This window comes from Bombus fervidus, chromosome 3 (assembly GCF_041682495.2).
Source record: "Bombus fervidus isolate BK054 chromosome 3, iyBomFerv1, whole genome shotgun sequence".
Classification (NCBI taxonomy): domain Eukaryota; kingdom Metazoa; phylum Arthropoda; class Insecta; order Hymenoptera; family Apidae; genus Bombus; species Bombus fervidus.
The window spans coordinates 5,244,442-5,272,187 of record NC_091519.1 but is presented as its reverse complement, the minus strand read 5'-3'; the positions used below and the strand labels follow the sequence as shown (position 1 = coordinate 5,272,187).

Below are 27,746 nucleotides of genomic sequence, written 5' to 3'. Positions count from 1 at the left end.
CGTCCTCATAATAATTCTACTATTTTATATCTATATACATATATAAGTACGTACTTAATTTTTCATGCAAGTGTTAGTTAGTAATTATTTACAATTAGTACAATGAAAAATATTCACAATGAGAAAGAATTTCTCATCGACTTTAGTCATTTTATTATTTTAAATTCATTTATAACTAAAAGGAATTGCATTATACAATTCTCTGCAATGTAATTGTTTTCATTGAAAACCTTATTATCCTAACAATTTGAACATATCTAAACAAATATAAGTACACGTGTTCGCGACACGTTCCATTCTTGTTCTGCTCGATACTTACACAAACTGTATAAATTTAGTGGAGTTAGCAATTTAAAATCTTTCCACCGTGAGGCTACTTTTTTATTGAGTTTACTCTCGTCCATATTATGTAAATTTGACACGTGCTTACAAACAATCAAAGCAACAATATCAGAAAGGACTAAAAATAAGAATGATACGTAATTGGAAGAAGGCAGGTAGGCTAGAGGAAAAGAAAGAGGTAGGAGGAAGTAAAGAAGGACGAGGAGAGATAAAAAAGAAGAGAAAGAGAAAATGAGAGGAAGAACGACGAGTGCTCTTACTTCGAACACCAGTAGAGTTAATATCACACACGATACTGTGCGCTTGCTACGTGAAGCAATAGTTAAGTATTGTGCTCAAACTCAAACGCATGCGTATAACTCATGCGATTATATAGCTTGTCTAGATGATCAAGCAGTTTTTCTTTTTGGGAAGGTATAAGGAAGTGATTAAAGAAAACAATCCTCAAACTTTTTCTTATTAATGCTGTATCAATAAAAATTTTAATGAATGAAAGATACACTATTATCTTTTTAATGTCTTCTGATATGAGCCATTCAGAGATCATATTATATATATAATTAACATCACGAAGTAGAAAGTAAAAAAGGGCGATGATGTTGCAAATATTATTTTTCAAATTTATCTTGAAAACTACTACTATTATTTATGCCATCTTCCTATGATAAATAAACTCATGCAAGCATGTCTTCTGTTTTTTGAGAATTAAACATTAACCGCCTATTTATGTAATGAAACTAAAAAACTGACAAATAGTTAAGTTGATCAATGTAGCGCCTGAAATATTCATATATCGAATAAATTAGATAAATGTGAAATAAATTTATTGCTTTAATTTTTATATATATATATATTCTTTGTATTTGTATAAACATTAAATGGGAAAATATCCAATTCTCATGTTATAAAGATAGTTGGACATTGGTACAAAATGTAATTTAAACATTAATATGTATTTAATATTTTACAGCATTTTAATTTAAAATAGGCTTCATACGTCTGAACATAGAGTAGTATAGATTATTTTTCTCGAGTATTCTGCGCTTGTATATGCGCTTGCAATTTTTCTGTAGTTTCTTTCTTGGAACCTCCAGTTTATCTAGAAACATAGGGTATGTATACATATTTCAGAAACTATGAATGATACAGAAAATGTTCCAAATAAATCTGTAGGATGTTAGAGACGACATATCATACTGATATTTACAATATTTAATCCTGCGATGATCTTGAAATGCCGTTGTGAAGGTCGCATTTAAATTTTTAGATGGGATTCTACATCCTATCGTTGCATTTCTTTTTACGCATATGTTTCGAAATATTTACATGTCTTCGGATGAAAGGAACGAATATACTGTATACGTATATGCCGCGATTTTTTCATATTATGCTATTTTTTGTCACACCGATTTGCTGCTATTTTATTACGTACTTAAATGATAAGACTTTGTTTTCCGATTTTGTATAACATTATATAATAGAATTCTTTACAGAACAAATGTCTGTAAATCTATTATCTATTATATAGAATAAAATATTATCTAGAAATGAAAATGTTAAATTGATAGGCGTAGAAATTTAAAATGAAAGAATCACCAAGGAATATCACTGCATATCTACATAGTTGAGAACCAAGTATATACGTACTTATGTAGTGGAAAATAAACTTTGGTAGTTTTCCATCCTAAAATAGTGCTTGGTCGATACAACACGTGCAAATATCACAAATCTCGTTTGTTACTTTTAAAAACTACGAACACATAAACATAATAATATGAGTTTGAAGTGAAAGTATAACGTTCTTACGTAGAAATTTAAATTTTTATGCTTCTGTCAACTTTCTTCTGTTAATTTATGTTCTAGGTAGAAATATTTTGGAGATATAAACAAGGTTTAAGATCAATTGGTTTTGTAGTTTATTTCAGAGAGTTCATGAGGATATTTTATACTAATTTTTAATATAAATATTATTTCAAGAAAATCGCATTTAAACGTTAATTACTTTATAAATAATTATTATCTTAGAAAATTTTGCTTATTTAAGGACAATATAAGAATCGCTCTCATTTTGAAATGCCTTGCCTATCTGATGATAATGACATGATTTTATGGTGAGCAGGAACTGTATTTCTTTGTACTATCGTGCCATCTCATCAGTAGATATCTTATTCTTATATTTGGAAAAATCTGTTGCTTTTAATCTACTAATAAACTTATAGTCCCACCAGTTTTAGTATTAAGGAGAAAAATTAAAAATTGCTTCCAAAATAATATCTATAATTTTTAACTATTACTCATTAGTCGAGTGCTGCTGTATGCTTGCTCATTACGAGATCATGAGGATAAATATATTAATAACGTACACAATATAACAATTCGTTATATTAGTTATATTAGTTAACTGTTTTAAATAATGCAACAGGTAATTCACAGTGTCAAATATCATATTTTGCATATTCTTAAATCATAAATAATAAATTCAGATGTCGAGATGGTTTTATTACAACATGTCCAGATACTTTTATAATGTAATAGCATTTATTAGGTCTTAAAGTTTCTTTCGTTTTATAAAGAAATAATGGATGCACAGCACTTTTCGTTTTATATTATTTTATCGAATTACATATGATCCATTTTGTTCTATCAAAATAAAGATCACAACGTTTGACAGATTAGATTTCATGTTTGTATAAAGATGCATCCTTGTAAAAGACGTGTCTGTAAAAGAAAGACACTTTTCGGACAACCTAATACTATCACTTTTACTAAATTCTCCTCATTTTAATTACCTTGGATAATAAATACATATATAAAATTATACGCGTTTTTGCAATAAATTACGCCAGAAAATATTGATTAATATTTGATATGCAAACAATGAAACAATTCAGAGAAAATCCTCTTGTTCGTTAAATATATTAATTTCAGAATAACAACGAGTCAGATAAGATAATTAAATAATATATATTTTATTTAAATAATGGTCAATTTATCAATCTAATATATATTTCATTTAAATAGTGGTCAATTTATCATAAATAGCATCACGGTCAATTTATAATATTTACTTAGAAATCGCTTACTTAAAAATTGTCTAATTAAAGAACTAAAATAAAGTCAAATATCATCGTATATAAATCAAATATGTATAACATATGACTTCATTATTATTAACAAAAATTACTGGTGGGCGGGAATAATTGTAATTCGTAAAGACGATTATATCAGACATACATATTTGTATGAGCTGTCTTGCTTATTTTTTGTACACTACGTTTAACTCAGAAATATGTGCATATGTTTGTTATATCATTATTACTTCTTACATAAAGAAGAATAAATTTCAATGCCATATGACCTAAAGTTAAAACCTATTGGTGAGCGCGTACATAAGAGAATTAGGCTATAGCCAAATATTGCAACTTACAGATTAAATGTATAATATAGGTGCTATTATTTCTCTAACTATTAAAAATATACAAAATATTTTCATATGAAAATTGTTTAATCTGGCAGAGATTATTCAATTTAACAGAATTATATTTAAATTGTTACAGATATTTTAGTATGAATGTGTTTCCATCCTTTTGTGACACCTTTTCTTCTTTTTTCGGGGAATTTATTGAAATGGTAATTTATTGAATATCTCAATGTCATCATGACATTTTCAATAATACTGAAGTATAACACTTGCTACCAATATTCACAGAGACATTCGATAAATCATTGTTACATACAGAGTGTATCATCTAACTATATCTAGAATATTTCCATTGCGAAATAAAATTTGAAAAAGGGGTTCCATAATTTTGTAGAAGTCGATATATAGTAAAAATAGTTTCATTATGCGTTGCAAACGATTAATGAGATAAAAAGATCGACTTTGTTTTCTTAAATAGAATGTTATATTTTGTTTACTTATACGTAATAGACAAACTCAACCATCTATAATTTAAGTATTTCAAGATCAGCGAAAACAACATTTTCTGTTTAACTTTTGATGCTGCTAGCTGAAATAATACTATTAATTGTAAGTAAAAGCTGTTACACACTATCGACCAGTCGCCAGAAACACTACACTGGGTTCAACCGTTCAACAGAATATACATACATACAAGGTTGTAAGTATGTACGCTGTACGCACTTGATCGCAGCGACCACGAAACACGAGTGACGCGACGCAAAGGTGCGGGCGACAAATGAAATGATGCGTTGAATCATATGCACGAGTTTACATGACAAACTTTCTTACTGACCTGACATAGGCGAACCATTGATAATTTAACAATCTACTCGAAATTCATTCTGTTCGACGGTCCCTGCAATGTCGACAGCTTTCGAGTTTCGAACCGCCGAGGTTGGATGCTTGATTGCTTGGTCTTTAATCTCTCATCGACAACTCCATTCAAGCTGCTGCATTAATAACTCTTCCATGACTCAGTGATATTTAAAACATACTAATATCAATGACGAGTATTTCAACATTTCTTTTGCATGTTTACACATAATTAGAAATATCCTTATCATTTACAGCTTACGACATATTGAAAAATAAGTGAACTATCTCAAGAATCGAAGATCAAACGAAACGTTACTTCTTAAGCAATGCCACCGCAAGTTAAGTAAAAAACTTCGTTTATACGACCTTTGTTAATCTTGCAGTACTTAGTGTTACAGAAACTTTACAACTAAACGAAACACAACATTCTTAAAAAAAAAAAAAAAACAGATTTGATCGTTTCATCACGTTAACCTTCTGCAACGCTATACAAATATTTTTACTATCCACTTGCTACCACAAAACTATGCAATTTTTGTAGGAAATATTTTAGATGATAATAGAACTAGATGCTACATCCTACATATGCACATATGTATATATGTATATATAATACATTGTTAAACACATCGTGAAATACTTAATAAATAAAAATGATAAAATTATATAATTCTTTTTTACAAAATATATTGATATTGAAATCTCCATAAGTAATAATTTGAAAAAGATTTAAATATTCCCCTGTGAAAGCAGAACACTGTCACATGGAATTCATTTAGCGTTTGGAATAGTAATTGCTGATAAATGTATAACTTAAATTAATTTTATTCGTGTGCAAAAAGATCGATTAACAGACCCTAGTTTCTAAATCGCAGTATTTTTATTTAAAATCGATATACGATAATTTCCAATTTAAATATATGTACATAGTATATACGTTTACATAGAGGAGTAATTATTATAATAATTTCACCTAAATACCTCAAGATATGTAGATAATTTTTACCAAAACATGAGCTAGTAGCAAGGAGAAAGTGTGACAAAATTTTCTTAACACTCTCCTTGACTACTACGTGCCAAGAATCCCAAAGTATTCCATAGTCTATACATGTTAATTATAAAAATAGGTGAACGACAGCTTATTACAGATGAATGGTGAAGAACAATTTTCGAATTTAGAATAAGCTGATGGAAATGAAATTTTATTAAATAGCTGAATATATTGACATCATAGACCGACAAAATAGTTCTGAAAATAAAATGTGCTAATAGATCTATGTACTTTGAATAAGTGTATCATATGTTACGCTTCTCTGAAGAATATTAGTCCAGGACAATCGTAATCATTCATTACAAAATTTGATCAAAGTTTAATGTGGAAATTAATAATTACATAATATGTCGTCTTCTAAATGAATTTAAGATAATAAGGCGAACCACGCGCAAAATGGACAAGAAAATAGTGGAAATTTTCACTAATGAATCAATCGTTTTGAATCACATGGAAGATCTTATGTACAATGTCGAATAAAGGAAAATTTCGTCTAAGATGTATCAAATCCACTCTATGTGGATAAAGAAAATGATAAATTAATTAGGTATGGTTTGGGGAGGAATGACCATAAATGGCGTTGGTTCAATATAAACGCTGAGTCATGTAAAGTGGACATGAGGCTAATTATTATTATACGTGTTTGGGAGTAGGGCACCCTAGGAGGGTAATGGTATTAATAATTTATGTGAAAATTAGATACTTCAAGAAAATAATGATCCAAAAATTTTACAAGACAATAAACTTAATTTCATGAAATGGTCAGCTCAACTATATATTGGATTTAGGTTCGATGAAACGCTGTGGATTGATATTGAGAAAGAAGTATCGTTTTAAAGATTATCGAATTTATATTTAAATAACAGTACTTAATAACAATGTTATTTAATGACGCTTAATAACATTTTTATCTCCGACCTTCATAAGAGGTCTAAGAGTAATTATTATTCCTTATTACTCTGTAATAATTCTTTAGTAAATGATACTTTCCCCTTCCTTTTTTTAATTTTAGCTCTTGAAACTCATTTAACATGAAATATGCTCTAATTAGTAGGATAACATAGAATTTTATGTTCTTTTGTACAGTAATGCAATTTATTTTGTCACAACACAGTTCATTGACGTTTCACCGTACGCGTGTGTACCAGTGCACCAAGTTATTTAGTGCGACACGCCCGGAAAAATTCTAAGCAGACGGTCGAGTCATACAGTATTGTATTACATGGTTTGTGGTTTTCCAGCCAACTCTCATTGCACGCACGATTCGCTCCTAGCGTGCATTTAGTTAGTTAATGTACTTAATATGTATCTTCAATACCTACTATTATTAGATATACAAATATCAAAAGGACTTATACCTGGTACCTCTTTGTTGTAAATGGTTTATTTTTTAGTATATCTAGCGTTTTAATATATGCGATATTCATATGACATTAGTAATATATAATATCTTGAAAAAAGTAAAATTGTGGTAATAAATCATAACGATACATTGAAATGTCAAATTAATCAAAAAATTGTCTTCTCTTTCTGTGAAAAATAAATGTTTTTGTCGCAATATGAAAATAAATAGCACTTTCCTTATGTGATTATTTCTCATCGCATCAACCATTATAACGGATTATTAACGGCTCAACTAAAATAATCAATTAGATTTTATAATTTTTGGGAAAAATTAGTGTTTTTTAAAGATTATAGCAATTATTTAATTACAATTTTTTAAGTTGCCTTTATAGAAAAGGAATCTATGGGAACTGTTTCTATTCGTCTCCTGTTTTCTCCAAAAGAAGAAATGTAGAAATTATAGAACAAAACAATTTTAATACTTTCTCATTTACTATTCATAAGTGCTATTTAAAAGCAATGAATGACATGCTCTTCCGTATAGCTAATTGTCGCTTTAATTAACAAGTGAGTTACTTCCTCATAATGATCGAAAAAATGTAAATTAATGGATATAAATATATCATATATACCTAACATAAAGTTTATATATATTATAAATATTGATGGTTATTCCTTTGATATCGTTTTAATATTTTTTAGACATGACATATTTGTACTTATATTTTTCGTACTAAAATAAAATTAAAGATCTTTATGTATTATACATGCATATATGCATTCCCTTATACATCATAAAAAATGAAGGAAAAGCTCATGACTGTAGTATTCCATATTTTCGTGTAAACAGACTACATAGTAATTTTTTAAGGATCTGATTAATAAAATTAGCACATATCGAATCAATGAAACTGCGGAAATTTAAATTGATTACATTCAGAAGAATATTATTATTATATGTATGTAGTTGGAAGAAAAAGAAATAAATTGAATGGTATATCTGTTAATGATGTTACATGATAACTACACGATGAATGCAACAATTAAGGAAAAAGAAAGAGAAATATATTCAAACCTGATAAAGCAAGTAATATATCCAGAAAGAGCACCCAACGTATAGTATTTTTACAGATACTCATGATCTTCTCGGAGACGGTTCGTGTCGTTACTCCGTCCGAATTATCCAGGATTTCCTCCAACGTCGCCGTACTACAATGAGTCAACTGTTCCGTTGATCTCTGAAAAAAAAAGCATTTAGTAAAAATATGTATAAAATATGTATGCATATATATGTATAAAAACTAAAATTAGCAATAATAAAATCGGATCAAATACTTCATTGCTTAATTCTCAAAGAGACAGAAATATACAATCTGGAAGATTATTTTATATGCGAATATAGATAAAAGAGTATAGAATAAAAGTTCTTCATTTACGATCAATCTGAATATAATGTCGAAGCAATTTTATTCATTTATCTTCATTACCGTATCATTTTAAGTAATATTATATTATATATTTCTAGTATCATCTACGTATATATGGATGTATGATATTGAATAGATAAATGAATGGGATTATCTCGAATTTAAATCAAAGTTCTGATATTGTACATATTCAAAATCGCTGATAGTAAATTAATTAACTTTGATTTTATCTAATAGTAGTAATCTAATAAAGATAAAATTTTATACATGAATACCTAGTTAATAACATATAGTTAGGAATCTTTTCATCTTAAATGAGTTTTAAACGAGCACGTATCTATTTCTTATTTCAAATTATAAACTTCACAAGAGGCATAGCCAAATATGAAAGTTCCACTAAACTAAATTAAACTTGTGATCCATCGATTGAAACAGTTTCCTAGGAAAACCATTTCGACAAAGTTTTAACCATCTACCCCTATTATTAGGGTTATTGACCTAAGTATGATTTATAGTGTTGCTGTTTGATTTCTTTTCTGATTATAGCTATGGTGTTACATATCTGGGAATTTTTGTAGATCTGAGTGAAAAACCTATTCTTAAAAAATAGGGGCATTTAAAAACTTCAATATAAAATTGGCATTTTAGAATTTCTCTATTTTTTAAGAATAGATTTTGCTGCTCAAGAAATTTCCTTTCCACTAAAAAAAAAAGCCTGAAAAAGATGTAACACTATCGATATAAATCTAATACAATTGCTATAATATATCAGATTTTTGTCATAACTCTTTATAAAATAAAATAAAAGCAATGAAGCACCAACTGTAAATCATGTTTAGGTTAATAACTACCCTAATAATGAAGATACAGGAGTAAAATCAGCTATGTCCTTCGAACAAAATTAAACTAAACATTCGATACAAATAGAAATTCAACATGTGTTATTAGACGTATGAGTAAAAACAAAAACTAATGCGTATAAAATTTTTAATACTTTAATTTCCAAAGATTAGCAGTTTTCCAATAATTATTTTCCACTACCTTATAGATACTTTTAAAGACTAATGCAAAGCTCCTTATAGTTACCTATTGTAAGCTAATGCAAATGTAATTTATGAAAAGCTAAATATTCTTATGTAGATAATTAATTAATAAAGGGCGTTGAAAGAGAAGAAGAGATGATCTAAATTTCCTTCTCTTCTTTTTGTTAAGAATTATACAGATAAGATTAAAGATAAGACTGTTAATGCCTAGAAGACATTATTTATTCGAATTGATAACTTTAATTTTGACGTCAACGTATCGAACAATCTTTTTTAATTTATTTTTATCAGTTGTAATAAAAGTTGATTATCAGATGTACATTAATTTAAATTCAATTGCATATATTTTATTCATCATCTAACTTAAATACTAATTTGCATGGTTGTATTTAATACGTATCAGTTACAGAATCGTCAAAACAATATTTCTTATTCTTATAGCCACAAATTTAAATACAAATTACAACAATTGTCACTTGACTCTAATAAAATACTTATAACAATATTCAATTAAAAACACCTACTTTATTAATAAGATAACAAGTAATTAATAAGAAATGTTGAAACAATGTTAAATTACTATGAATAATAAGTACAACACGAGCAACTAACCAGAACTGACGTTTTAATATCACTTGCCTGCCCCTGACATACTTTCTATCTATTCTAATCAAAATTTAATATCGAAATAAAAAATGCCTTAGTTTTTTATAACCAAATTTAAATATTCAAGATAACTTAAATCATAAATAAGTTCAAATCTACGAAAAAATAATCTACATTAAATATGTGAAAATACATAACGATATCTCTGACTTTAGAATAAGATACGTTTATACGTATACAGATAAAGACAAATGTGTATACGTATATAAAATAACAAAGAATAAGTTTTCTAAATGTCAAACAACCATTACAAAATCATATTTCTTGCACATAAAGAACAGTATTAAAAAAGTTTACTGTATCTAATATGCTTGTGTTGCTACAGTATGTTATCGTAAACAAAGAAAGAGTTTCTGATTTATAAAAGAAACAAAGATATATTTCACAGTGCATTTTTCTAAATCCTTTGTTTATCTTTCAAGAGAGAATATGTTGAAAGTTTAAAAAGAAAATGCTATCAGAATGATTGAAAGAAATTGCAAAGATTGGAATAACAGCTTAATCACTAAATTATTTATTATAGTTACTTATAAATACAATCTCATACATTGAAAAGGCGAATGAATATTAACAGAAACTTAAATGTTACAGAATTGTAACAAATTATGATAAAATATTACTGAATACGTTATAACATACAATCTTTAAAAAATGATCTTTCTTATTTAATATTTTAAATTGCAATACGAGAAATAATGCGTGTGCGTGTGTGCGCGTATGTGTGCCTGGCAAATCTTTTTTTATAGATAATAATGTTTTACATTTTACATAAATGTCCATATTATTGTTATAACTACTTTTATTTTGCAGCGTTAAAAATAAATATTCTTTAAAAATAAATATGGAAAATTTTTTAATGTGAATAAGAAATGCATTTCGCAGTAAACTTTTCATATTCGTTTCCATATCCTATATTACCCAAGATTGGTTAAAACGTTCGTCATGTTTCAATTGTTCAATCCTACTTAAGGAGCTCAACAAGCCTTATACATACTTCTTTAAACTCATACGATTCTTTTGTCTCTTCCAGTCTTTTCCTTTAAACGGAAGTAAAAAAGAATGAAAGCAAAAGCCGGAAAAGCAAAACTAACACAAAGAAAATGTGATTTCATAAAAGTAAAGAAAAAAAGTAAAATGTGATTCCATTCAAACCATATATGTGTATATTTAAGTACTATAATGCATTACTATTTCTAATACTACGCATTATATAGGCTACGCAAACCATGTGCGAATAATTCTTATCGCAATCTTTTAATAGAGTGTTACGTGTTTAGTGTTAAATAACATTATACTATGACACTGATAAAAGCATTAATAAATTTCCTTCCCGTTCTTTTCGGTATAAAAAGTTTAAAATATAATTTTATACGAATATAAAATATATATAACATTTGACTTTATCATTTGCATTTTTAAAAGATTATCTATTTCTTAATCGAACATTTTTTTAACTATATATTTAAAAAAAAATATAATATTAAAATACGGTCACGCGCTATTACTATTAATTAGGTCGAAGCTTCGAAAACCTCGATTAATGACACTTGATTGAAAAACATGGTAGCACATCCGCATATTCGGAGGGGAAGACAAGCAGTTTTTAACTCATTGTCAGCTATTACTATGAAATTAATTAGGGGGAAAGAGAAACCTCGGACGAATAAAGATACTAGTTCACTATACGCTGATCGATATATTAGACTTAATTTGACTGGCCTTATTAATATTTTTAATCTATCTTCCCCGGAATCCTCATTTAACTTTCCTTTAATTTTCTTTAATCTTAAATTTAACATATTTAAGTGCACAACTATATACGTGTATATATATTAAATAATATATTTATATAATAAAGTAACAATATATGTATAGCAATATTTGAAAACGATAATTATATATATTCTGATATATTTATGTAAACTATGACAAAATATAAAATAATTGCATTCTTTTATGTATAAACCCATGGTGGTAAATAGGTACAGAATTAGTTTTTAAAACTACATTTAAGATTAAAAAAAAAACGAACAAATACAAGAGAAGATAGTTTGCAAATTGAATATTTTGTAAAATTAACTTTTTAAATATTATACTAGATGCATAAAATATTGAGAGACTTATATTGTTATATACGAACCTCTATTATTAAGATGACATTCTACTTCTACGAAACACCTTTAGTGAGACACGAAAATATTCGAACATCCATATAGAACCTGATCTTTATACTTTGAGTATTGACTAGATACTCAATAATAATTCTATCAGTTGAGGAAGAAATAGATAAATTTTACGATAAAAATGTTATCAATAGCGTTATCAATGTATGCGTACATTGCTTATAATAAACACGTGACAAATGTTTTATGAAGAAATATTGAAGTCGATAAAACAGAAAAACTGTCGATTAAATATAACATTCAAATGCTTTGTAAATTATTGACAATTATTCATGAAACTCACAACATATCTTTTATGTTTTACTTCATTAATTTCCTTCAATTATTATCCTCTCTATTGTCTGTTATCTCTTATGACCAAAATAATCACCTCAAAGAATTATTTTAAGAAAATACCTTTATATGAAGCACGGATATAAATAATAGTAATATAATATTTTTGGATGATAATCGGAAAAATATATTTTCAATTTAGAAGAGAAGTATTTAGATTAGTTTCGGATCTAATAATAATTATTGAAGGCAATAGTTTATCTCAGTTAATATTTAAATTAAGGATTAGCACTAAACACTTTTAATATTAACATATTTTATTTAAATTACGGTTTCATAAATTATGAGGTAAAAGTCTGTCATCATAAATCGAAGAAGAAGAAAAAACAGATTGTTTCGTCATTTTTCAATTTTGAGACAAACAAGCTTCGACGACAATCTGTAAAGACTACAGACACTTTTCAACGTCTTATTTTACAATCATTGACTATATTTTAACATTGAAAGTAAGCACTGGAATCATAAGAAACTTTAAAGTATCAAAAACTACATCCAATAGCACTCTTTACTTTGAGAAGAATTAAATTGAACATTAAACAACTCGCTATTTTATATGTATCGAAGAATAACGATAATCCGATAAGAAATTTATTTAAAAAAATAAGTGTCTTCGTATCAGAACTAACGACACATTTTACAGAAAATATGGAACAGTAACTGGTTCAACTCGAAGCAGCGTCGAAACACAACTGGCGTACCTCGTCTTCAATCAACGACTTCCCTCGCAAGCTCGAATTAAATGTTCTACACACCCTCTTGTCCCCTCTACAGACACACCAATGAAAGGATTCAACACGTGTGGTGCTGTGCGGTTTAACACAAATGCTTCGATAATACCACCAAGACGAACGGTAAGAGGCCCAAAACTAAACTACGTTATAATTTTATTCAGACTTTCAATTAAATTACTTAACATACTGTCTGAAAAGTAATGAAACTCTGTATTAGATCAGTCATATAACTAAAATATCATTATAGAATAAAATATTCTTATATTGATAAATATAAATGTTTTTCATATATTATTCTTGTTACGTTGCTGTATCAGTAATACATCATGTTAAGAACTATGTACATACATATTTCACTCTTGTACCAAATCTTTAAATTATAAGGAGCAATACATTGCAATATATAATTAAAAACAATAATTTTTTATTCTTACTCTCTCTCTCTCTCTCTCTCTCTCTCTCTCTCTTTCTCTTTCTCTCTCTCTCTCTCTATAATTTTTATACAGTATAAATTTACGTAATATTTATAATACGTATATTCCTTTTTTATTTTATATAGTAAGTAAATCATTATTTATTTCTATAAATCATTGCTTGTTACTACTTTTAAATGTTTATTACGCAGTAATTACATCTACAATAATTGAAAATAGAACTTATAACATTACCAGTACTGAAAATATGATTATTGTACAATTCATTAATAATCAAAAAACATAGTGTTCTCGTCTTAGACTTAATTCCTCAATACCAACGCCAACAGAAAACTTTCAGGATCAAAAGAATTAGCAAAAATAGAAAATATACTCGTATTATCATATTAATTGTATCATCAACGTTTTATATTAACCATATCTTTTTGAAAAAGTGAACCCTGTGAAAGTCAAAATCTATTCACCATTCGATATTCACGATACTGACGTAATTATCCAGTACATACGTGTATGGTGGATTCAGAAGCGAATCAGCGTAAATCCAACTTTCTCTAAAAATGTGTTACGCAGTTCAAAAACCTCTTTATTATTGTTTATTATTATTGAACAGTTGGTAAATCAATTAAGTAATTACTTTCATGCGTATGAAATAGTTTTCAATACTTATATTGACCACAGAATTACTAGACAAAATTATATAGAGGACAATCAGTGTAAGTCATACTAAAATCACATCAACTTTATGTTTAGTTCTTTGTTGTTTAAAAAATAATTGTACGCTGCTTTACTTACATCATGAAAGAAAGAAACGAAAGTACGCGTTTTTTATTATCAGGAAGTCACCATTTTTCTGATACTGCATCCGAATACATATTTATCTGATAATAAGCGAAATTTATCTGATTGTGATGATGGTAAGTGAAACGAAAATTTTAAAAAAATTTGTTATAAAGAAACTCTGCAGAATGATTTCCCATTTTATGACACCAATATAAAGCCAGTATCAAAAGGAAGACCTTCGAATTTACTCAATGTTGTTCGGAACTTACTGTATCCAGAGCGTAAACCCGTGAGAGAAGTTAAAGAGAAGTACATGTTTGCTCTATTACATTTTATTGAAGTTTGCCTACAATAAATCAAAAAATACAAGCATCAACCTCAAAAGAAAATCAAATGAATCTTGGTGCAGGAGATAACAGTGAAAGTGATAATCCAGACGAATATATTACATAATATAATTATATAATACATTGACTTATTCAAATTTTCCAATGGACATTCGATATAAATCACAATCTTTTCATTTAATCTGATTTCTTCTGAAACATCATGGCGATTTTCTTCTGTTTTTCTTGCGATCAAGTTCATTTGTATGTTGTTTTATAAAAATCTATTTTTGCATTTTTACTATAATTGTCATTTTTTTACATCTAATTTGTAAAAACCTTATTTATCTCAGTTTTAATGCTAACGGACCTACGCTGATAGGCTTCTGAATCCTCCATATGTATGTAGGTGTGTTTTAAAAATGCATATCGTTAATTTATATATTAATCCAGTTACAAACGACAATAATATACAAATTACATGAAAAAGTCTTCCATATCCATTGTTAGCATGGAAGGTAACCTTCTATAGATCTAATTATTACGTATATACTTCTAATGAAGTTCTATGAGTACTTACGTACATATATCGCTCAACATTCCCTTTCTGAATACATACTTTGCTACTTCCGAATTCAATAAAATGATTCAGTTTAAATACGAAGAAACGATTTCTAGTAAAATCCTTAAACGTACATAAACGTTGGCTTTTACAAGACATATACGGTAATTCTCTAAGAAATATCTCATATGTGCAGAGTGTATAAAAAGTAAATGTAAAAGCCGCCACAGTAAGGCTGCACTTCCCAATCAATGAAGATTTATAAAAAAAATGCAAGCAAAATTAACCTTGACCTTGAAATTCAAGGTAAAATTTCTTTATTGCATTGTATACTTTTATCCTTATCATGAAGATAAAAGGTCTTAAAGGAATCATAGATCGCAACTTAATGGTTCTCTTGGAAAATGATGTTAAAGTTTCATCAATCGCGTGTGTGTACATAAACTTAATAACTAAATATATATGCATATATATATATAAGTGTTTTATATATATATTTGTTTTATTTATAATATATTTACATTTCGCAAACGGATAGAGTTTGCAATTGAGTTGAACAATTAAGACATCAAATTGAATGTGTTTTCCATCATCTAAAATCAACGTGTAATCTTTGGGAGAAACTTGGCAGGAATATAGGAATATGAATCCGGAGCTGTTTAAACAACAGTGATGGCCATATATGTACATATGTAGAATGTAGAAGCTGACGTGCAGGCACATCTATTACGCAGATGCAAAAGGAAAAAAGGAAATAAAGGAAGAAACGGGATGTCTAATGGTGTATCTGGAATGTCTACATGCAACAATAGATGTTATTTATCCTGTATCAGAGTGCAAAACGTAACCATATAATAAATAAGGTGAGTCCAAAAACCAGTGAAACTTTAACATCATTTTTCAAGAGACAGGTTGAATTGCGACTCATGGCTCCTTTAAGACTTTTTATCCTCATGAGCATAAAAGAATGCGATGCAATAAAAAAATTAGACCTTAAATTTCAAAGTTAAAGTCAATTTTGTATGTACTTTTTATACAAATCTCCACCGATCCATAGGTGTAGAATCGCGCTATAGTGGTTTTTACGCTTACCTTATACGCACTCTGTACATATACGAGACAATATCCCCAAGTGTAAATCACCGATTTTAATGAAACTTATGTATAATGCAGTTTTCAGTGAAAACAGCTCCCAAACTTGTGTTAGAAACATATTTCACGGAATATTTTGAAAACTATTAAATTTAGAAAAATGATTTGTGCGTAAAAATTGTTTGTTTTTAACTAAAAAAAAAATTAGTTACGTAAACAATATTAAAAAAATACTTGTTTAAAAATATGATAAAAATTAACATGTTTTTGTCAATGTTTATCGTAAAATGTTGATCCATTTTCATGGAAATTTTTACAAATATACATATATAAACTTCAAATAATGTAATAAATTGAAATTGTGATTTTTAATATTATAACAAAAATTATCGTCTTTGTTACTTTCATCCGTTTTACATACATATATACAAATATAGATAAAATTATTAACCGTGTATGATCGTAAAAACTGTAAAAATTCTAACAATTTGTGGTCTTCTACATGATTATATGTTCTTCGAGTAACCGAAATTAGCGTAGCAGCTCTTCTCCATAAATCTTCATTTCATTTTAAACTTCAAAATTAACTAGAAGATACCTTATTAGAAATCGTTGAATTCGTCTTTTCAGTATAAAAGTATAAAAAGCAATATAAAGGCACTATTAAAGAAAATATGTGATGCTATTAAAAAATTCCAGGTAACCTTGATATCTCAGAAGTTTTAAAAATATATATAAAAGAAGATATAAAAAAATAAAAGTGTATCTATTTAAAGATCTGTCATCTCTATAAAGTACGATTTCCATTTCAAACATTTCTCGATAAAATTAGTAAACACTAAGCTATTTCAAATGATCGTTCTTATTGACTCATTTTGACATATTAAAAATAATTATGTGTAATAAAACAGAAATGTTTATTCTTAAATAATAATTCTTTATTGTTCTTGTATTTATATTAATAATTTATGATTTCAATTTACCGCTAATATGTCAGTCTTCATAAGCGTGTATATACGTATATATAATTCAGTATACGCATACGCGTTAAGATGCAAGTTATCCGTTAATAATACGTTATCTTCAGTACAATTTTGTATATTAATTCTTTATTTCAAATTCTTATATTAATAATATAGGAATCCATTAAATATATCTCAATACAATTTAAAATTAAAAATTGAAAAATAACTATATTTAAAAATTGCTTTTACATGTTATATACATATATGTTACATATTATAAATCAATTTTTAAACTATCTAAATATTTTACTTAAAGTAAAAATAAAAATAGAATATTCATATGAAATGTATTCAGATTTCTGTATTAAATTATCAAAAGTCTTATAAATATAGAGTAAAACCTTTGACATAAATATGAATTTGCATCTGAGACTTATTTTCTATTAATTTGTAAATATAAATACATAGAAATATGTTAAAAAACAAATAGTTCTACAACAAGTATGCTATCAACTACAAAAACAATTAACTTGAATTTACTTTATATTCATTGTTAAATTCTAACCTGCATTGTCCACGTGTAGTATTGATTCTTGGATTAGTGAATAGTTTACAAAAATATCATTTATAAAATATTGCACATTAACTATATATTTATAACATATATTGGGATTGATCACAGCACACACGCAAAACAAATAATTTATGTAAATGTGACTACTAAAAGTGTGTGTGTCTCTGATTGACAGCTCACTGACAAACGCTGCTTTAAATAGCGTCATTGATGATTCAACTACAGAGTTTAGAATGGTAAAGGGATTAAATTATTTAAGAAACACGAATTTAAATATATCCTACTAATGAAACATCATAATAAAATATCATACACCTAAATAACTGAAATCAAGAGAAAGATATACAAGCAAATATTAACCCCATTATTTTTATTAAAATGCACTAACTCTAATATGCTAATTTTTAATACTTTCATTTCATATTTTATAAATACATAAAAAGATAAAAATACTAAAGTAATTGATCATATTGTTTTTGATAATATTTCAATTTATGCATAACAATTATTTTGTATTTAAATAATATGTTCGATATTGTGAACTAGTGAGAGCCTCCCTCTAGCTCCCTCTAGCATGAATATCTTGTATGATTATAGGATAAATTCTAGTACCGCGAATTTAACTGTATACTAGCATAGCCGAAGTAACGAACAAAAGTTATTTAACAAATTTATTGATTAAATGTTAAAATTATTTATCAGTAACAACTGTGATTATTCTCAAATTTTGTATTTACTTTCATTACCATGGGAAAGAACATTGCCAAATGATAAATCACTCGCTTCCTAATATTGTAAACTCCAATCAAAGTAATGCTTATTAGCATTAGTTAGTAAGAATTCGTCTTATTGGGCAACAAATTAATCGTAGATTGTCATGTATATGCGAGCGGATAAATGAGCCAGATCACGACCCAAAAATTAGAGAATTGTTAGAATCGTTGAATTGTTAGGACCGTCAAGTAAATTTCATTAAAACGCAAATCTTGTTAAAGTAGTTAATCTATTATTTGAATTAGTTTTGGAATTGTTTGAAGTTGTAACGCGAACAGAGTTCTTAACACTCCACGAGCTGCAACCGCGCCAAATTCCCCAACTGTTAGAAAGGTCACGCAACAATATTAAGATCTATAAATGTGAACATATTCTAAATGCCAAAATAATTTTTATATTGTTTAATACTCCAATCTATGAACAAAGTAATTGATTTGCAAATTGTTTTTAAAACATTGATGTTTCATAATTCGTAATTTTTATTATTTACATGAAACTTAATGTTAAACAATAAATAAATATGTATACTTTATTATTAATAAACGTATATGTATATATATACATGTGTTATAAAAATAAGATTTTAAAATGTAATTCCTGTACAATGCCCATGCAACAATTTTATTGGTCTGTTTTGTAATCTCTTAGCCAGTCAAAACTATGTTTCCTAGTAAACATAATACAAAATATAACGAATTGTATATAAACAATGTTGTTATTAGCACAATCAAGCTTTAACCTGATACCCTATGATAAAGTGATATAATTTAATTCAAATCGTGATAGGAAAATACGATAGAGTAAGTACGTTAATTTTATATTACAAACAATAAAATTTAAGAATATTTCATAAGAAAATGAGTATAAGAAGAGCTTCAGAATATTGGAGCTTAACTATCGCGAATTGTGAGTATAAAAGAAAATTGTAATATATAATAAGAAAAAAGATAAGAAAATAAAATGTAATAATAATAATATATATAAGGGAAAAACATTTCGATTTTTTAAATTCTTTATTAAAATTACTAAATATTCCAATATTATTTATGTCTTTAAAATGATTTATAGAATCCCTTTTAATTTCATTAAATTTTATAGTTACTGCTATATATAAGAAATAAATATGTATGTCTTCGAATGTTATGCATATTGATTCAAATTTCAAGCCTTCATAGATTGGAAAGATTTATATCTTTGACTTTAAATGAAATATAATAAAAATTTTAAGTCCAATATCTTACGTTTCACTCATTTATAGTCATTGATGTAGTTTCTTCAAAACAACTAAATTTATATATTTTATTATTATTCATATATGTTTCATTAAATAGTAATATGTCACTATTTATGAAAAATAGCTACTATTAACTCATCAATATAATAACAAGTACAATAAAAGACTAATAAAGTAATCCCAAATAACAAATAGTTCTTGTAATGTAAAACTAGTACATTTACTTTCTATTAACAACCATATTTTTTAACTTTCAGATTACTTTTACAATGAGTTTATATGCTGATATTCAAAAAGTAACACAAATACCTCAGACAGATGAAAATGTCATATTTGTACGTCGAAAAGAAACTAATACAGTTAAACGAAATCCAAAATTAAGGAAGATCAAACCTCCACAAAATGTAAATGTTAGTAATTATATTGTCCCAGTATATCCAAACTAAACACTTTTTAAACATATTTTGTAATATGTTACAATTTTTATATTAAACTTACTCTTTTATTGAAAAAAATACATGGAAAAATAATGTTATTAAATAGCTAAAAATAATAGCAATTAAAATTCTATCGTTAAGAAAATCTACTGATGAATTATTAAACCAAACTGAACACAAAATGAAAAATACCTTATTTTTAATGTATTTTATAAATTATATTTAATTATATTTAATTCTTAAATTATTTTAAATGTTACTCTTTACAGTTGTATGATTACGATTGTAATGATGGCCAACATGATGTGCTGCAAGAGCGTAGCATACATGAAAATGAAATTGCATCCTCCATTATAGAAGTAAATATAATATATATATATATATATATATTAATTTAAAACTTATGATATATACATGGAAGATACAAATAAATTTTGTTTTGCAGGCTAATTGTGGTGTTAACTATTCAAATGAAAAACTTGAGGAACATTGGAAACTTAGACAAATGAAAGCTAGTTTAAAATCCAAAGATTATACTTTTAAGGAGAATTTAAAGTCTGATAATGGTGATTATAAAAATTCAACTACGGAAACTTGTAATGGAATTTCCATGTTAGAAAATAGTGCTAAAGATAAAAACAATACTGAAAATGTAGAAAGTACTTTAAAAAAATGTGGTCTTAATAAAAATGCAGTGATTAAAGGGCTTTTAAAAAGTCACACAATATCAATAAACGATTTACATATACCAAACGATTGTACAAATATAAGAAAAAGCAACATTCAGGTCTGTATACAGAATCATTCCTAGTTATTTATATTCTTATCATAGATATAATCAATAATTTAAAGTATTTTTATAGAATGAAAATGTTCCTTCATCAAGTAGTTTAAGTCAAGAAAACTGTATGAAATTAATTCCATTTCCAGAAGATCCAGAGGTGTTAATTCAATCTTTACAAGTTCATGGTCATATAGATGAAAATAAATATAAAAATATTGACTTTTCTGTAGCACACATAGGTAAAAAAAAAGCAATTACAGCACGACAATATTTTATTAATATGAGTGATAGTGAATTTGATTTTGTAAAACCATGTAGAATAGACAAAAAATAATTTAAATAAGTAAAAACTAATATCTGTTACTTTTAAAAAGTGTCTTGTAACGAAAATAAATAGTTTAATTTTTTATTATATATAAATTTTATGTTCCGAATATTAAAAAAAAATTAAGTTACGTTATATTTATTACAATTTTCTTAATTTGATAGTATCATTATAATAATACAGCTTTCAAACAATGGATTATTTTACTTTTTCATATCTTAAAATGAAGATTTTTGTTAAGAGATGTAGGTAAAAAAATCATATCTTTGTTCTAAATGATATAGTTTTTATATATATCTTCGCAATAGGTATATTGACGTTATATTTTTTCTACTTCTAAAAATGTATTTAAACACAGTAGAACTCAGTTTATATGTACGAACCTTTCAAGGGACAAGTTGATTCATATAACCGTTGTTCATATACAGAGTAAGTTAATAAGGAGTACTATATAAAATAACTTGTTATCTGTTGGTTTTATCGAGAAACGTCTTAAATGAATTATGTTGCATTTCAGTGAACTCATTTCTTTCTTAATATCTTATATTTTCTGGCATATCAAGATGACCTTGAATTTTTTAAATGATAGCGTATATTTTCTACAACATTAATCGATCCTGCTGGATATTTTCTACAAAAAGTATTGACCTATTTATACTGAAAACCGTTAGTTTAGTAGATATTATAACTTTAATTTGTCAAATTTAATGTACGAGAGACAAGAACAGAGGTGAAACGGTTTTCTTATGTTTATGTTGTCTTTGTCTTTCATACATTAAATTTAACAAATTGAAGTTAAAATATTTGCAAAACTAATGGTTTTTCGATATAAAAAGGTCAGTACTCTTTTGTAGAAAATGTACAGATGAGTCTACTAATATTATAGAAAATATACGAAGCCATTTAAATTTAAAAAAAAAACTGTTTAAATAGTTTTTTAAATACCATTTAAAAAAAAATAATCTCAGAATACAAAAAAATAGTGTTGTATCAATCTGATGAATACTTTTAAATATAACATTATTCGTTTAAAATGTTTTTCGATAAATAATAATAAATATAGGTAACGAGTTATTTTAGATAGTTCTTCTTATTGAATCCACCTACATACATATTTCTCCCCCCCACCTACAATTTTTCGTTCAGTTAATTGGAGTTCACACATAATACATAATAATGTTGCAAATTTGTATCGACTGTGAAACATGAGAATGGGTCACATAACGCGTACTCCTACTGTTTACATTTTATTGTTAGACGTTCATATAAGTAGATTGACGCTCGGTGGTAATTAAATAATAAAATAAAATAATACGATCTCAGCTAAAGTTCAGTTAATTTTAAGCTCGGTTAACTACTAAAATTTAGTTCATACAAATAGAGTTCATATAAACGGAGTTTCTTCTACTGTAATATTAAACTTGCTAAAATATTATAATTATGCTAATAATTAAATAGACTTTACAAGATTCATCTTTTAATGAATTGATTAATAATAGCTATAAAATGCTATAAAGAATAAAAAGAATTTGTATATTGTTTGTATAATATCTTTTTACTGATTAAAAGTGTAATAAATATTTTTTCATAATAATATAAATTATATACTTTAAATTTCCTTATGCAATTTACAAACATTTTTAAATTTAAAACATTATTAAGATATAGTTTTAATATATCAAAATACACTATAAACAATGATAATAAAAATATAATATATATTGTATAATATTACTAGTTTTAATAATTCTAAAATGCAATATCATAGGTAAAAAAAATTAGAGTATTGTAGAATAATTGTATAAAAATTAATTATTTACATTTGAGATAGGATTGATTAAACTAAATTTGTAAAAACCAGTTTTCCTTCTAATAATGTTTAATTTTTTTTTAAATAAATTTGTGGAACGAACATTCTGTATGTTCTACAATGCAAATAATTTTAAGAGATATGTTTTATATACCATTATAAATTAAAAGCAAATAGATTAAAAGAGAAGTGTTAATAATACTATATATAAAATGCAATATATTATAAGGTGCAACACTTGAACAAGAACTTCTAAATATCTTTGTTTTATTTATAGTTTTACGAAAAAAGATTCTTATGGTAGAAAATCAAACTTTTTTTCAAAGTTATCTTTATGAAATTTCAAGACCATTAGCATTTTTTAAAATAGAACCAAACACTTTTTGTTCATTTACTACTCTTCAAATTTTATCTTTATTAAACGACCCCAAGATTTGGTTTACTAGAATATTTCGTCAATTCCGGCCGTAAACATGAATCGAAATCACGCTGATGTAATTTATTGTTACTCTTGTTTACAAACAGAGGATATGTGCTGCTAGATTGCCTTTCTTATATATTTGGATAAGAAGAGGAAATAGGACACCCTTGCCACCAAGGTCTCTGGATTTAATACCTCCACTTTTCCTTGTAAAACTTTATAAGAGATCAAGTTTATCGGGAAGAACCTACTATTTCTAATAATATGAAGAATCGTATTAGAGATGTTTGCCAACAATAATTAGTTAGTTCTAAAAGTTTCAAGGGAGTGGACTATTATTAAGGGATAGAGTAAATCGCTACATTAACGTTTAAGATCGTCATTTCAAATGCAGAAGATAAGGAACAATTTCTGAATGTCCCAAGAAGATAAATTTTGAATGGCAATAAATGACCTTATAAAACCAACATACTAAATATAGAATGATGAATTTATTACGAAACGGATTGTTGGAACGAAATGAATTTAATGAAAACATATACATAGTTCGATATAAAAAAGCAAGGACCAACTTGAAATGTCGGAGATATGTCCACCAATACAAGATTCGTAACCATCACAAAATGTCCTCCTCGTAACAAAGTTTTGCTTTTTGAATAACGAATAGTTCAGCATTATTATATTATAATAGTTCATTCAACAATTGCATATAACACATCTAATGGGACGCCCCGTATACCAGACAGTTTTTTTTTCATTATCCATACAAAAGTATGAAGATCAAGTGTTTAGAAATGTCGAGTTTAAAAAACATTTCAATTTTAATTTTACAAAACTTTGCATATGAGGGACCAAGAAAAATACAAAGTAGTATTCTTATATTTATATTCTCATTGTCTTCCATACATTTTTAATGAATTTAAAATTGAAAGTGTAATTGTAAGTAATTATAAAATTGTAGACATAGACACAATTATCTTAATACTCTTGTATACAAAATAAAAAATGTGTCAATTAATACATAAAAAATATAAAACATAAATAACTTTGAACTAACTAAAATATAACTTTGAAACTTCTTGCAAAAAAAGATCTTGAGAAAGATTTTATCTTACAATTACATATACTTCTAAGAAATAAGGTAACTTTATCCTAAAATTTTCTATGACACTAAAAATAATGAAGATATTTTAAGTACTCTCATTTAAATACTATATCTTGTGCAAATAATATTACCTAAAATACATAATGTTCTATGCATTTGAAATACATACATGTATATAAACACATACAAATATAATTGACAAAACTTAGTTAAGAAGTAGACTATTGATATAAACACAGTAAAAAAAAACACAAATTATTAAAATTAATATTCTCAATCAAAAGTTGGCATATATACGTTAGATTTTTAGTTATCAAAATTCTACTAGTATTATTATTAATTTATTTTGCATACAGCCATTACATTACTTACATTCATCCATTCAGGAGGCATATTGATTATTTCTATATACTGATGCATCTTCCACAGAGTAGAGAAAAGTTTTAATGTTATAAATATTTCTCAAAATTGGCAACGAGTTATTTTAATATGAAACTAAGTTTACAAAAGTAAAAGTTAATCAGTTTAGCTTCTGAAGGGTCTCATTTATATATGCTTAGGATTTAATGCAATTTAATGCAAGTAACACAAATCCTTATTACTGTAACTTTTGTTTACATGAATGACTTCATAATTTGTAAAAGTACCAAAAATATATAAGTAAGAATTAGGGATGCAGAAATTTTTGAAATAATATTTTTAAATATCTTCCTAAAGCTTAATTTAAAAATAATAAATTATTTATAAAGCAGTGGATAATATATACATTTACTTGAACAGAAGTAGCAATCAAATGGTAGTAAAGTAGATTCTGTTGACTTTATCATATTTGTTGCTATATTGCAATGAAAACTTACAAATTTTCTTAGATAATAATGAAAACATGGATTTCCACAGAGACAATACTTTGCCTCATCTAAATACTTTACCAATGTAAGTGGAATTATGCTTGCATCATATGAACATCTATATAAAAAAAATATGTTTTTTAAAATATTTCTACTATTGATACATCACCACAATTCAAACATAAATTAAGATAGATATACATGTTTCCCTCTTCATTTTTTGTTATTAATTATTAAACCAAAACTAAAATAGCTATTTAAATTACATATCATACAAACCTTGTTTTCAGAAATAACTTGGCTGCACATTCAGTTAAACTTGGCATATTTATTTTACACCTAGAATATAATGCATAATCTACAGAAGAAAACTCATTGCTTGATACGTCTACTGTAATAAAATGTAAATTCCTTATACTTCCAGGTAAGTAACGTAATTTGTTTTTCGATACATCTAAATATTTTAAATTATGTAATTTCCCAAGACTCTGTGGTAAGAATGATAACATATTCTGACTAGCCTTCAAATTAACAAGACTCTCAAGTTTTCCAATTTGTTGTGGTAATTTGTGTAACTGAATTAAAAAATATATTTAATAATGAAATATAAGTAAAACATATAATAAATATTTTCGTAAGATATGAAATGGACATACCATATTATTACTTATATCCAATAATTTTAAGTTAGATCTTATAGCAACTTGATCTAACCATACCCATTTCAAAGCTTTATCAAGCCGGTTTTCTGATAAAATAAGTTCTTGTAAATGCTGTAAAGTGCCAAGTTCGTTTGGTAAAGATGAAATCTGATTATCAGACAAATTTAAAATTCTTAAGCTTTGGAGTCTTAAAATTTGCCTATCGAATGATTTCCTATTTAATCCTACTATATGTAATTCTTCAGTTGTTCTTGGAAAACCTTCTAAAGTTGGATATTCAGATTTATTAACCACTACTTTAATCTTTGGTGCAGAACTCATACATTTTGGGTTTAAATTTGAAATATCAAGAACTGATGGATCAATCTTTTTAATTATTGCAAGTTTTAAAATGTGAATAAAACTTTTGAGTTGAATTTTATCAGATTGAATAATTAAATCATGAGGTGGTTCTATAAAGCTAATTGTAGCTTTTCCTTCATCAATAAATTTTGTATATATTTTGTCTATATTATTATTAATCTGAAAGAAAATGAAATATAAAATGTTTCAATCTTTTCCTAAAAAAACATGTATTTTATATTTATATATATATATTTTTTTAATAAATTACACATATTCAGATATTTTATTATAATTTATGAAATGTATAGATATAGACATTTTACCTTATATTTAGTACCGTGCTTATTTTGTAATGTTTGCCAAAGCAGATATATGTCTGTATTTTTTACTGTTTGTCTCCCAATTGTTATTATGGAACGTAGTGACTTTCTTCTTATTACATTTGTTGTAAATAATCTATTGTTTACTTTTATATTACAATTAAGTTTCATGTTAAACAGATGACTCTTGAGCAAAATACAAAAATTATCTTATTATTTCAGTAAATGTTTAATATTAATAATATTTCAAAATTATCATATATTTTTTAATATTAATAATTTAAATATTTTAAATAATTTAATACGTACTTGTTTAACTAGATATTTGCAACTATACACCGTGACAATATGTTTTTTAATAGCTCACAATAAAACATAAACAAATCGTTTTTCGCGCGTAGAATAAGAAACAACTGAACATATATAAATACTAGGCACTATCAAAAACTATTTAACCTATAAATTTTCATATGTTAGCTGTTGTATATATAAATTTCAGTATTTTTAGAAACATAAATAATAAAACTATTCATTATTACATTCACTTTT

At 26.4% G+C, this 27,746-nt stretch overlaps 3 protein-coding genes across 6 annotated transcripts in view; 1 reads left to right on the top strand and 2 right to left on the bottom strand.

Annotated features, from left to right (window-relative positions):
* LOC139985776 (phospholipid phosphatase 1) overlaps nucleotides 1–18,469 on the bottom strand; it is a 28,876-nt gene extending 10,407 nt beyond the window's left edge. The window contains exons 1-3 of one of the 4 annotated variants that reach the window (XM_072000502.1): nucleotides 12,939–13,374; nucleotides 12,293–12,416; nucleotides 8,092–8,254 (exon numbers count right to left, since the gene is read on the bottom strand). In XM_072000502.1, the coding sequence (XP_071856603.1) occupies nucleotides 8,092–8,155 (64 nt within the window). In that variant the 5' untranslated portion in view covers nucleotides 8,156–8,254; nucleotides 12,293–12,416; nucleotides 12,939–13,374. Of the gene's footprint in view, nucleotides 1–319; nucleotides 847–8,091; nucleotides 8,255–12,292; nucleotides 12,417–12,938; nucleotides 13,377–18,123 lie in introns of those variants that run through there. The other 3 variants (XM_072000500.1, XM_072000499.1, XM_072000501.1) reach the window with 3 other exon arrangements.
* A 1,079-nt stretch (nucleotides 18,470–19,548) lies between these two features.
* LOC139985777 (uncharacterized) lies at nucleotides 19,549–23,003 on the top strand. The gene is made up of 5 exons (XM_072000504.1): nucleotides 19,549–19,706; nucleotides 20,398–20,550; nucleotides 20,847–20,936; nucleotides 21,023–21,364; nucleotides 21,441–23,003. The coding sequence occupies exons 2-5, from the start codon at nucleotides 20,410–20,412 to the stop codon at nucleotides 21,693–21,695; spliced, it is 828 nt and encodes a 275-aa protein (XP_071856605.1). The 5' UTR covers nucleotides 19,549–19,706; nucleotides 20,398–20,409; the 3' UTR covers nucleotides 21,696–23,003.
* A 2,737-nt stretch (nucleotides 23,004–25,740) lies between these two features.
* On the bottom strand, nucleotides 25,741–27,645 carry Lrr47 (Leucine-rich repeat 47). Its single transcript, XM_072000921.1, has 5 exons — nucleotides 27,507–27,645; nucleotides 27,201–27,381; nucleotides 26,527–27,054; nucleotides 26,150–26,445; nucleotides 25,741–25,988 (listed from the first exon to the last, which is right to left on the bottom strand). The coding sequence occupies exons 2-5, from the start codon at nucleotides 27,366–27,368 to the stop codon at nucleotides 25,760–25,762; spliced, it is 1,221 nt and encodes a 406-aa protein (XP_071857022.1). The 5' UTR covers nucleotides 27,369–27,381; nucleotides 27,507–27,645; the 3' UTR covers nucleotides 25,741–25,759.
* Nucleotides 27,646–27,746: the final 101 nt, after the last annotated feature.